Below are 13,965 nucleotides of genomic sequence, written 5' to 3' on the forward strand. Positions count from 1 at the left end.
ATTTAATTTAAGAACAATTTTACCATTAAATTAATATATAATAATAACAACAAGTTTAAAAATGTATTAATAAAAACTGAGTGTCGTGTTACACCGGAGCTTTCGGTCGCGATCGGGAGCCTCGAGGTGCCCGCCCGAGGACGTCTAAGAACAATAGAAAAAATAGAGTGCACTCTGAACAAGACACTAAAAACAATATATAACACTTGTCGGGCGGCCACCGGAAGTTGGCGATCGGAGAGATTCTGGTGCCTCACGGCACTTTTCAAGAGGGCTGGTATTTAGGATTGAGATCGCTCAGCCCTCGCGAAAATGCGATTGACGCTTCCGGATCTCAAAAAAAAACAACAATTATATAATATAAATAATAATAAGATATAAATTACTGTAAAAAAACCGGTTCCATCGAGACAAAAATCAGAGTTTGCTCGCCTGGTCGAGAATTAGTTATAAATACTGTTAAATTAAAAATTAAACAAAAGAACGTTATGATTATTAAAGTATACGAACAACTTAATAACAATTTTATTCAAAAAATTAAAATTTGGATAAAGTGAATTAAGCAACAGTTAAAATTTTAGTTGAATTTCACGTTGAAATGTCACTGGTAATTATGGGAACAGTAGGGCCGTGATTTTGTCTCGAGGGTAACAAAATAATAATTAAACGAAAACCTAGCTACTAAGTAAATAGTCTTGAATGGCCCAAAGGCACAGGAACACGGACGCACATGCGTTACGCCAGAATCCTCTATCTTAAACTCGGCAGCATCAACAAACAAATATATTACTACAAAAAAACTACAACTATTTAAAAAAAAATAAGAAGGGATGGTGAAGAGATATTGCATGCACCACACTTGCGTTTACTAAAATTAAATGTGAATAATAATAATAACAAAACTAAAAATAAACATAAACAATGCCGGCAACGGAGTCGCCCGAGCGGCTGGAAAAAGGGCACGGCACGTGGTCATATTTATAATATAAACATCCACAGGTAAGGTATAAAATAGAGAACAATAATAAAAAAGAGCTAATACAAAGTACAGTTCGTGGTTGACTAGGGTCCGTAACAACGCGGCATCCCGCAAACAACAAGGCGCTATTTCTAAGAACATACACAACATCATACACGCATATTAAAATAGATCATATCATCGGAAACTGCTCAATTTAAATTACAACAATGGCCCAGGCACCACGCGATGCTTGGATAACATTTCTAATCTGAATAATAATAATAATATCCCTGTTTTAAAAATTGATAGATTTGGTCATTCAACATTGGCAACAGGCCGTTTTCTCAAGCGACGGCGTCGTCCAACTTTCGCATCGTCAAATCGTCAAACGTTATATTAAAAATATCAACATGTGAAATACAATACAAAACTATGACGATAAACATCGTTACAATTTTGACAACTTTAAAAAATAATACGTTAACAGACCAGCATCCGACCACTCCATTCAAAAATGCATCAACAAAAAGTGTTGGGAATGGCGGCTGGAGACCCTGCCTGAAATTGTCTACAGGCCAATGGGGGGCACCTGCACGTAACGATAAATGTAGAGCCTGTAGTCCTTGCTTGCCAAAACCACAGAACCGTCATCCATGAGGGCAACGTCGAAACACTGCGCGTGCTTCACCTTGCTCTCCAGGGCAGATACCAGCTGGCCGTCTTGGGTGAAAATTGTCAGATTGAAGTTGTTGTGATTGTCGGCGATCAGGATCTCGCCATTGGCGTTGATGCCCACACCGATCGGGTAATTGGTAATGCCCTCTCCGCCGATTTGACGCAAGTACACGCCTTCGTAACTGAAGACTTTGACGCAGTGCGCCCGGTTGTCGCTGATGAATATCTCCTGCTTGTCGTTGACGACGACACCATTGGGAAACTCTAGGTGTTTGGAGCAGCCGAACTTCTGTAGAACTGCGCCGGTTTGATCGAAAATTATAACACGCATAACTTTGCATTCCACCACAACGATACGTCCTTTATTGTCCACGGTAACACCTCGAGGATGTTGCAGAATGTTTGCTCCGAATTTACGTACGAACTGACCGTATTGGTTGTAAATCTGTATTTGGTGCGTCGGAGACCGTTCAGTCACGATTATATCTCCGGAAGTACGAACAACTGCGACGCGGTTGGGGTACAGCAACTGTCCATCGCGTTTGCCACATTCACCAAATTGGAATTTAAATCTGCCTTCCTTGTCAAAGATCTGTATTCTATGATTATTCGTATCCGCTACTATAATGTCATTTTGAGCGTTCACGGCTACGCCACTGGGTTCTGTGAACTGGCCCTCCATCACTCCAAACTCGCCGAATTTGCAGTGGTAAATCATTTTTTGTCGCTTAATTTGAGATTTAGGTGGGAAGATTGCCGTCGACATGAGTTTAGTAGTCAAGTCTAGCATGGGATCGCTGTGAGCTGCATTGGTTAGTGCATAGGGATCTGGCGTCCCGTTCTGGAAAATACTGTCGGTCGTCCCTCCATTGGACCACTTTTCATAAGGATTTATTCCATTGAGATTCAAATCACCGATGGTCGTCGAAAACGGACCCAAACTGTTGGCACTACTGAATCTTTTGCTAATTATGTTTGATTCGAAGGGGGAAGTGGATTGGCTCGAACCAGACATAGTGAAAGGACAGTGAATTCCACCATTCAAGCTTCCCGAACTACCGTTAACGCTGCTGCCGCTCGAGCTTGAACCGCCACCGCCGGTGGGTCTGGCAATCGGAGGTTGTTTGCTTGGACCCACGACGGGCTCTGAGTTGGATCGGACATATCCGAAAGTGTTTCGAACACCAACTTGGATCGCTTGATAGTTGGACACAAATTCAAGTTCGCATGCAGACTGAACATTTTGATCTATGTTGTAGTTCAAGAGACCTTGCAATTTAGCGTCTAATAATTTTCTAAACATTAAAATTTCAACAACGTTTGCACATTTATTCAGTCTCTCGACAAATTCGCAGGTTTTGTAGATCTGTTCTACAGTCTCTTGGCCCTTTTGTGTTGCAACACCCAATGATATTTGTTTGGCGCTGAACACGCTTTCTAGCTCCTTTAGCAACTCTTGCTTTCTTTCCTCCAGCATTGATCTATAAAAGAGGAAGGTATCATTGATCTCGTTTTGGGCCTTGTGATACTGCACTTGCAAACGGCTCGAGACATGTTCCACGTTCTTTAAAATGTTCCTTATGTCGGTAGCTTTGCTTTTGGCTTCAGACACGGCATGCTGGATAGCTTCGATCTGTTTGGGAGCAGCTTCACTGATGTGCTCGTATTCGTGCAGACCAACGGGGTGGTCCATGTTCAGACATTCCTTACAGATCGGCACAGTGCACGTACGACAATAATACTTTAGCAATTCCGATTTGTGTCTGGGACAGATCATGCTTTTCTCCGTATTGCTAATATTCCCGTTGGGAATCAGACCGTTTTTAGGTTCGTCCTTGATCTCTGCCAGATTAACGACCCTGTGGCCCTCAAAACAGTGCATGAATTGGTGTGCCATGACGCAGTTCGAGCACAAGTAGTTGGCACAGTCTACGCAGCGAGCTACTGCGTCTAGTTTCTTGTGTTTGCAGCCGGTGCAACGTACAGACGAGGAATGGAAGGATTCTGTGTTCGACTCCGAACTGAATAAAAGGCTGTTGAGGATTCCTTCGATGGATTCAGAGTTGCAACGAGGACACACAAGCTTATTCTTCTCGAGACAAGTATTGCAAAACGTATGGAAGCAAGCTAGAAGCTTGGGGTCTGAGATGGGTTCTCTGCACTGCTGGCAATGAAGTTCCGATGGGTCGCTGTCTCGGTCTACTGAATCGCTCACCGGTGGAGATGAGCCGCTGACAGATAGTGGCGAGTCAGCTAGGGGAGAAAGGGAAAGGTAGTCGTGTTGGTCACCAAACGATCCAATTGAATTAGCTCTTGGTAAAGATTCTATTGAGGGTGTAGGTGATGCCATCTTCAGTTACCCGTCATCCCTGAAAAGAAAAACACATTCAGTACATGACAAATGCCAAAAAAATAGAAACTTTAAATGTGAAGGAAAGTAAGTAATTAAATGACAGCAGTTGCTGCTTCATAACGATCTACCTGTTGGTAAATTTTTTGAATGTTCTTTACAAAAAGTGCTAAGTGCTTCTACCCCATATTTTTTTAATTCCTAGTTAGTACTAATGTAATTAAGGCTAATCTGCAGTTCGAACGAACACATACATGGTTGGAAGCTATGTATATAAATCAACACCAAAAGCTTTCTTTGTAAAGAGCCATTCTCAATTTGGTGGGCAAGTAGATGTATTACAAAGTAAGAAGGTTAGATTGAACAAAAAAGTAGGGCACAAATAATTTCCGTAACCATTCTTATAATGTTCTTAAAGTTCTTAATATCGAGCCCAATATTTAATAACTTTTCCTCATACACTATGAAGTTGTTAGTCGTTGTGACAAAAAATTATTTTAAACGTGACTAAATTGGTGAAAAATATGTAAATTGCACCTTGTATCGAGGACTAGGTGATTATTTTGATAATTTAACAGAGATGTATGAAATAATTAATGGTTCTGTTTGTGGTACAACTTATAAATTTATCAAAGGAACAATTTTGAAAGTTATCAGAGATGTGAATCTGGCACCTGACTTAAAAATTAAGATTTTGTTTTCAATTCTTATAAATTATGATACATAGTTGTTTTAATGCTACTACAAACAATTTTAGATAGAATGGATTATAGTGAACAGTTAAATTTTGGAACTAAATACGAAATTAACGTTACTACAAACGAATTTTAAAGTCAAACTTGAATACATTTGAAGTTGAAAACGTTTTATTAATTTTATATGGGTAAGACATTGCAAATTTTGAAAATAGCTCCAATTTTTTTTCTTTGCTACTACACACGAAAATTCGCTCACTATAATAAACTATAAACGATTTTCTAAAGGATGTCTGTGGATTCAACAGTCATATTTGAGTGCTGTCAAATTCGTAAATGGGTATTTTGTATAACTTTTTTGGGGCTGCTTACACGAAAAAAAAAATACACCCCATAAGTTTTAAAAATTGCCTAGTATACTTAGATAGTGTGCTCGATTTTGTTATTTTTAAGAAATAATACGAAAAATCGCGGTTTAAGGGTTTATCGATGAGAAACGGCGACAGATACTCCGTTCCAGAGCAACAAGGGCAACGAACGATTTGAGGATCGGGATCGGGTCCGTTATTCATACCGTCGTCCCTTTCGGAAACCGAAGCGGCGATGAATCAGAGGTGGTGGCGGAGAATGCACCGCGGGGGCTGTCAATTCGTGAGGGGGCGAGTGTTTAGACTAGTCTGGCGGGGTGGGAGGGTGAGCGATCGATGTGCCGACGAGGGGACGAATGCCTGTTGCCAAGCAACGGAGTGAGGGTTGCAACCCCACTTGAATTATTGCTGCAACAAGGTGGCTGGCCTAGCCAGACTAATGTCTACTATGCGTTTTGTTTTTACAGGAAGATCCTTCTGGAGGAAACGGCGGCGCTCATCTCCACAGGAAGACAATAACTTCCGAATGCCAATGAACGAGCGCAAACAATTCTATTGTCTGCCGTTAAATATGTTGCGCATTGTGCGAACGTAAATTGAAACGTTATGAGGCTACTTCAAATGAAATGGCCATTATTATTGGCAAGTACGGGGATTCACCAAAATGCTGAAACATGCCCTTAACAAAACAGAAATCTGCAACTATTTAATGTTAACATAAAATAGCGCTTTAATAAAGATTACAACGCTATCCGTGGACGAATAATGAAAAATGTGATTAATTACGATGCAGGGAACTTACATCGAAATGTTGTTATAGGCATTTGAAAATAAACTCCCTAGATATTGTTAAAATGCCGCAATCAACTGCCGTTTTGCCAACTTGAAATATAAGCTTGAGTTTTCAGTTAATTTTTGTGCATTTTGAAGCGCTTATTAAAAATTAATGCTGTTTTGATCTAAAATCAGCAACAATTTTATATTTTAGTAGTTATTTTGATAAATAGCATAAACTGACTTAGGTATGTCAAATCACCATTTTGAGGTAGACAGGTGCAATCGATGTAACAGCAATCAACTGTCATTATGGGGCAAAATCGCCAACTTTGAAACATAAGTTAACATAATCTGCGAATTTCGTTTTAACATGAACTAGCCCTGAAAGGCTAAAATATATCTGCAAATAATCTTGATTTTTTTGTAATGTTTAAGTACTAAGTGTAATCACTATTTTTTAAATTTAAATATTAGCGGGTTAAATGTCAAACGATTCCGTAGTTCCATTGATCTATGGTTCCATGGCATCAAAAGGAGAGGATCTGTTTAGTGACAGAGAGACTAGACAAGGAGCACGAACTCGTACGGGAAAATTGACAAAATTTGTCCAAGAAATGGCAGAAGTTGGGGTGTCGCTAGTGTTCTATGTGTACCGAAGTGAATGTAGCATAATAAATACGAGTGAAGTAAGCAAATAACCAATTTTATTTTATAATGATATATCGGAAAGGTATAGATAGTATACTAACCTAAAAACTAGAAGTCAATAATTATTGAAATTTGTTTTTATAGTAGTAAATAAAAACTGCCGCTATTTTTATCTCCCCTCTCTAAACGGTACATATGGGACACTAGCGCCCTCTTAATTTGGTAAAATATTTGTTTACATGGACTTCGGACTCCTTGTGTAGTCTCCATGAGTTATGGAAGAAAATGACGTCTAATTGAATTGTATAGAGATTGCCAAAATAAAACGTTATTTGAGTAGTTTTATGGCTCCCTAGTTTAATAAACCCTTCCCACATAAGTTAGTTTTTAAGTACCAATTCACCATAACCTCAGTAGTTACAAAAAATAAATATGTCGAAAACAGAATATGTCAACAGAAATTTGTTTATGATGGCATATTTTGTTATGTTTGAAACGCCGATCAATGTAAACTTCCCTAATACAAAGTGGAAGCTTCCTCATACCTTCATCAACTCACGACAAATTACCCCGCAACGAGGAAGATGTCAGTCGCAATGATCAAATAACTTCAAAGTTTAAAACAACTCCGTGTCCTGATCGTCTTCATATAATCAAACAATTTTTTACATGTTATTATAACATGTTAATAATACGTACATCAAAGACAATAAACAAACTAGATCACGTCGGCTGCTGCGAATGATCAGACTGTCTGATTTCCATCAACTTTCGTGCCATCAAAATGACGTTTTCAATCTTGATTAAACAAATTTTATGAAAATTTGGTAGTTTGATACTTGCTTTATTCATTATCTAATGGATACTACCAGCTTAAGGCGAATTTACACGATGCAATTTGGATGTACATCGAGGATGATTCATCAAAGATGAAACAATGTAAACAACGTTTCATCAACATTTCATCCAAGATAAACAGTTCTGCCTTTTCACTATCGGTTTCACCTAAGATGAATCATTCTGGATGTACATCTAAATTGCATCGTGTAAATTCGCCTTTACTTGAGAATGGTCTGTTAGTCTCGTCAGTTTGTCGCTTTTACACGTTCTGTCACATTTAATTGTTAGAGTAATTGTTACGTTATTACTTTTGTTATTTGTATATATTGACAACTTACGTAGGTAAGCCGATTAGAAAATGACTATTGTCTACTTCATACCTAGTGTCAATCTAGAGACTTTATTTATACCTGTTTTAAACTTTGATCACTAAAATGTTTATATTTGTTTTTGCTTTGTGTATTTGGTGAACAATTTTTTTATTTAAAATTTGTGGATTATTATTGTGCATAAAATAATTTTACTAATGGTTAGCGGCAACAATAAAAAGTTAGTATGTAAGTTAAAATTGTGTGTGTGTGCTAAACTAGAAACTGATTAAACAAAACCAAATATACATATTCATATATTGCTTTTGATCGACGTACCGTTTACTTCTGAACGAAAACATGATGTAATATCAAGATATATTGGTAATTCTGCAGAAAAGCTCACAAACAAGATAATTTGACTTGAAAGTTTCGAACGTAAACGAACGGACGTAAAAAAAATTGTTGACAAAGGAAAAATTGAAAAATTACTTAACAATTTATTGTGTTCAACATAAATGGATATTTTTTGTATTCAATACTTTTTTAAGAAATGTTCATGGAGAAAATTTGATATAAATGTAATAAGAAACATTTATCGATTTAACATCAACAACTCGAGTAAATTATCAGAAAGAATAGTGTTTGTCGAGATGTCGAGGTGTATGCTTATATGAAGTGGAAACTACGTTTCCTAATTTCCTATTAAATTGAAGTCAGCCAGCAATATCTAGCAAACTACATCATAACTAATTGTCAACTGAAAACACATAAGTACCTCACAAATTGAAATAATTAATGTAACAATTTAAAGAACATTGACACAATAGTCTTGTGCGACAGATCGAAGAGTAAATTTTACCGTTACGAACAAAACATGTTTTGTTAGTAAATAAACGGTGTAAAAATTGTCCCTACACTTCGGATTCAATTTTATTTGGAACGATATTCATTAATAAATAATTGGGAGAAACGATTTTTATGCAAACCATCCATTAACAAATTACCCTCGATGTAAAAATTCATCGAGTAACGTACATAAAACGTTCCATAAAACAAAACGCGGCGAGACAATGGACGGAGAAATATTTTTTCATTATCCGTAAAAATACACATTCATGAATATAAAACCGACGATCGATAATCCGATAGGTATATATCCAGTATATTTTCAAAGCAAAGAAACTGCCCATTCAAGCCTTTCCGATTTACAAACTAAAAGCTTGGCAACAGGTATGTAATGACGCAGTACGACTAGAGGATATCGAACCATTTGCTAAACTGCATTGCACACAGGCAAAGGGCGGATAACGCGCCCAGCGGGTGTCTCTGCGCTAATTTAATAATTTATTAAACAAGAAGTGCTTGGATTGCACTGTTTACTAAAAATGTCGCTACATTTTTCCTAACATCTTTAAAACAGGCGTATAACAGGTTGCATAAAAATGAAGACTAAACCTCGGAGGTTTTCTTTTCATTACAGCCACAATGATGATTGACTGTAATGAATTTCTAAAATTTTGGGCATTCCAACCGTATCTAATCTATCATTTTTCATTTTGTCAGATTAAACATATACCTATACGATGTCGAAATACACAACAAATACCCACCTGGAGAAATTCTTGTAGGTAACTCAACACTATCAAATAACTTAACAAATAAAGGATTATCCAACAGTATTAAATAAACTTTCATGATGAACGGCTGCTTTTACAAACACATGTATATAATAAATATGGTAATTATATTGCATAACAAGAATGCTACAAAATCTTTAAATGAACGTCCAAGAGAGAGTTAAATGATGACCTAATGCAAAGACTGCTTGTGCACTACAGATATAAATTACTTAAACATTTCATATCATATAGAGTGGACTGGAATAATTAACTTATATCAATTGGAAAATTAAGACACGAAAGAACAATACGGAATAATGAAAATTTCATTCGAGTCTCTCGAGGAATGGCTTCTGTAAAAATAATAAAATTGTGGGGTAGGTACGTTATAAGCAGGAAGCTTTGAACAATTTTTTTGGCTCACATTGTATTTGTTCGAGTCGTGGGTGTAACACAGCAGCTGTTAGAAACATCTGCGATATTTCCGAGCTAAAAATGGTAATAGATAAAACTACATATGCCTCAGCTCGTAGTGTCGTTATTTTCAAAATAAAATTAAGTAGCTTCTAAAATAGTGTCAATTCAATCAGGACCTAGTTCATTTAAATTTCAGTGTAATTAATAATAGTTAAGAGTACTATTATTTTTGTCCATAGTTTGATCAAGGCAATCTCTAAACTTTGACAAATCTAAAAATTACTAATACTCAATTCCAATGTAATGTTGCTTATAAAAATCCTGTTATGAGATATTACATACTTACTATGACGAAATCAACGAAGCCTGAATACCAAGGCGATGACTCTCGAACTTTCTAAGAAATTAAACTTTGCAATGAAAAAAGTTTTTTTGACAGGAAGTAATGCATTGAACACATTTCAGGATGACTTATACCATGAATATTAACAAAAAGATGTAAATTTTATATTTGCATTTAACATTTATCTTGGTAACAACAGGAAACACGATATCCACGTTATTAATATAACAATTAATTATAAGCAGTTTTGCATCTTGATTATGCGTTTTTACAAGATTCTGAAACAGGCAGTCAAGAAATTTGATATTGATATATCCAAAGAGAGAATTGGTAAATGTTATATTTCAGAAAAAACACCATGAAGTTACTTATCTAAGTCATCTGAGAATCTTTCTCACATGAATGTCACTTAAAATAAGTATTACACTTGTGTTTTATTAACTGTAATATTTTGGTTACTTAATAAAATAACTGAAAATTCAACTTTAATAGTAGCGACAATATTAGTATCTACATAATTGTGATAGTTTTTTAAATTTTCGTTCGTTCTTAGGAATATTCTTCAAAAATAAGTTCTCGAGAAATTTGTAACACTATGTATTTGCCATTTTTCAAAAAAATTATAACTACCTACCACTTTAATGCAACAAAAACTTGACAGTTATAAATACCTCTTAATATAAGAAAATTTTTAGTTTAAAAAAATAATGACCTCACGACGAAGATAATTTCCATTTTTTTTTGTATAAATTCAGCCTTGATAAGCGACGAAAAGGTGGAGAGAGACGACAAACAAGTGTTGATAAAGTTATCAAACAATTCGGAGATCTCTCTTTCTGGTTTGTTTGAGGAAGTAACAGTCGCTGATATCGGTGATATGTGAATTCCTCTTAAAATAATAATTTTAAGGTCGTGTTTGCTTTATTTAAAAATAAGAAATTGTATTATAGATTGCAGTGAATTGAGCAATTTTTTACACATGATTTTCACTTTCCTTATAACGTTTAAAAGTTGGTTTTACAGAAGTGTTGTAGAATCTAATTATTTATGTAATATTAAAATCAAAATAGTCTAAAAAATCATACGATTTTCCGGTATCAAATTATTACAGTACCTACCACATTTTTTATTATCTATCTGATAGGTATTTGATGCATACTGGAGCATAAAAGTTAAAATATTAGTTCCTTTAATTTTAAGCGACACATAATTGTAAAATTGCAGAACAATTTTTTACAATTTTACAACGAACTAGGAAGAAAAACGTATTTTTATTGCGGTGAAAAGCCAGTGTCGTTGGTGTTACAGGTCAACGACTTTTCACTGAACGGTTGAATTCAAAAGTAGTTTTCAAATTATCGATTCGTCATATTTTAAAATATCTACCTTCTTAAATTAAAACAAGAATTACCTATTAAGAAATTAATAACAATATTCCCTCAAACATATTTTTAAAACTACGAAAATCAAGATCGTGCTGAGGAGACTGGTAATAAAAGGCTCATCTGCGGCCTGGAAAATATTCCAGAACGCGTTTGTATTACCTATGCAGTGCGGGAAGAATGTACTGATTCAAGGTCGAGACGAGAGGCAAGATTTTTTTGTTGTAAGGTAATGCCCTCAGCTCCTCAGCATCGCAGGAGAGTACAAGTCTGAGGCAGAAACAAAACGTTCTTTATACTTTCTAAAATAAATGTCGAATTGGATGAACCACCAGCCAGATTAGATATTAAATTGTAATTCGTATTCAATGCGGTTGTATAAACGGAAACGTTTACAAAATCATTTCTAACCTCGACACATAATCTCAATTATTCAATCCCACAGACAAAGGAAAGGAAAAGCAACTCAAACAAACTTCTAACAAGTCAAAATAATTAAAAGTTATTTACTTTTTCTGCTTCCCTGTAGTGGATCAGTTAGTAATGTAATCCTCTGTTGTACACTGTCGTATATTGTTTACAAAACGAAACACATTCAATTAGAATCGCGCGCAAAATTCCAAACCGTTGACAAGTACCTACTTACATTAATTACATACTACATAAAACAGTTACAAAAATTCGTTAACGTACTATTTTTCGCCACTGTTGTACACTGAACATCCGTATTTTATCACAAAGTTCGTTTGTTTCGATTCCACACTCCACACTACAACTAAATTTCAACTAACACGCTACACGGCCCATACGATGAACTCCGACTAACGACTGACTACTAAAGCCAAACCAAAGACTAAACAGACCTAGCTGGCGTAACGCTTAGACCTCCCGCCTATATCAACGGCAGATGTTATAATAAAATAAGGACTAGTCAGAAACCAGGGACTGGAAGGGAAGTCTCCCCTCGCCCTTCCAACGCCACCCTATATCCTGTACGCCACCCTTTTTATTTCTGAGCGATGCAAGCAGGGGCCATATCGGTATAATTTTATGGACCAAGTGACCAATTTATAGTTGCTAGCTAGCTTAATTTTTTAGTTTAGGGTAATGCTATTAGAGCGAGTTGAGGTTACACGTTTCTTGTTTTTGCCCCCGACTGATTTGGCGCTAAAATTTGGCGACGGTGCCGCCAAAATTAACAGACGGACGGAGAAACTGTTGAGAAGTCGGTTGGAATATATTTAACACGTTCTTCTGGTATATCCAACTGATAAATTACAAATAACGTAACACAATATATTCATTAATGCAAATTAATAATAAATAAACCTACCAATTCTGTTTTACATTTTTAAATGAAAACTATTCATTTTTACATTTTAAATTCGCATAATATGGAATTTTCCCACAGATATAGTAATGGTACTTAGGGTATTTAGGATACGTAATGCCTATATTGGATTATCAAGATAACATGATGGATATAGATAACTTGTTTCAATAACATCCGCTCCATTTTTTAATTTTCTTTCATAAACAATTGGTTCGTTAAGGGCAATTCACGATTCAATTTATTTCATCTCAGGAATATAATCATTATTTGAAACTGTAATTACAGCTGCTAATATTCTCGGCGTGGATTTAAAGCAGAATGCGCAAGGGGAATTAATTTGTATGTAAATCACCTCTTCCAATTAAAAAATAAAGGGAAACTCATTTATTGGATCAAACGGAAACTTTTTATAAGAAATTTTAATAATTTTTTCATTTTCTTTTAATTTATTTAAGCTTCTGAATTGGAAGACGGAAGAGTATCAGCACTTGACAATTTTTTATAAGTGAAGTTAAAATATTACAGCCTTGTTCCATGTGCCTACAAATACACAGGGTGTTTGGTGAAGCGAGTAAGCCAATACTTCAATGGTAGTTTCCTTCAATGAAAATACATTGATTTTACAATTTCTCTTCAATAAAACATTATAGGCCTTTGAAAAATTTCTTTTATTTCACTTTTAAAAATATTTCAATAAAAATTGGTATAGCGGAATTCTAGGGATAGTCGAAGATGAATATATAAAAGCTTATATCATGCGCTAACTTATCTCTATTCAAGTATTAATGTTTAAGAGAATAAGATTCTGCGAAATCAAATTTAGAAGTGTTGCCTTTTGAATAGATGTAAATTGAAAGGAATCATAAGAAATATTTCAATAAGAGCAGAAAAGATGAAATTTAATTATACTTAGATCCTAACTGGAAAATGAGGCAAAAATCGAAATTTTTTTCTGTATTGTTTTTAATAAAAAATATGGTAGAAAATTAAAACTTAGAAACCTCTATGCTTTAGGTATCTAAGCAAGATTGTCCTAAAGTAACTTGATTCAAATTGGTTTATTTTCATCCAAGGAAGCTATGGAAGCTAATTCACCCTGTATAAATACCTAATAACTACGTACGTATTATTACCTACGAGTAATAGATATACCTGCGTTATTAGATAAAGATGGTGTCATTTATTTAAATACGGTTCAATTTGGATAATGATAATATTTCGTGAAATAGCTCATAATCGACATCCA

The 13,965-nt window shown here is 35.4% G+C and overlaps 1 protein-coding gene across 5 annotated transcripts in view; it reads right to left on the reverse strand.

Annotated features, from left to right (window-relative positions):
- The window catches only part of LOC108905446 (brain tumor protein), a 214,609-nt gene continuing 200,644 nt past the window's right edge, over window positions 1-13,965 (reverse strand). For 4 of the 5 annotated variants that reach the window (XM_018708308.1, XM_023453935.1, XM_018708307.2 and 1 more), the window contains one exon: window positions 1-4,005. In XM_018708308.1, the coding sequence (XP_018563824.1) occupies window positions 1,530-3,986 (2,457 nt within the window). In that variant the 5' untranslated portion in view covers window positions 3,987-4,005 and the 3' untranslated portion in view covers window positions 1-1,529. Of the gene's footprint in view, window positions 4,006-11,896; window positions 12,201-13,965 lie in introns of those variants that run through there. The other variant, XM_018708311.2, reaches the window with a different exon arrangement.

This window comes from Anoplophora glabripennis, unplaced genomic scaffold (assembly GCF_000390285.2).
Source record: "Anoplophora glabripennis isolate ALB-LARVAE unplaced genomic scaffold, Agla_2.0 scaffold42, whole genome shotgun sequence".
Taxonomy (NCBI): Eukaryota; Metazoa; Arthropoda; class Insecta; order Coleoptera; family Cerambycidae; genus Anoplophora; species Anoplophora glabripennis.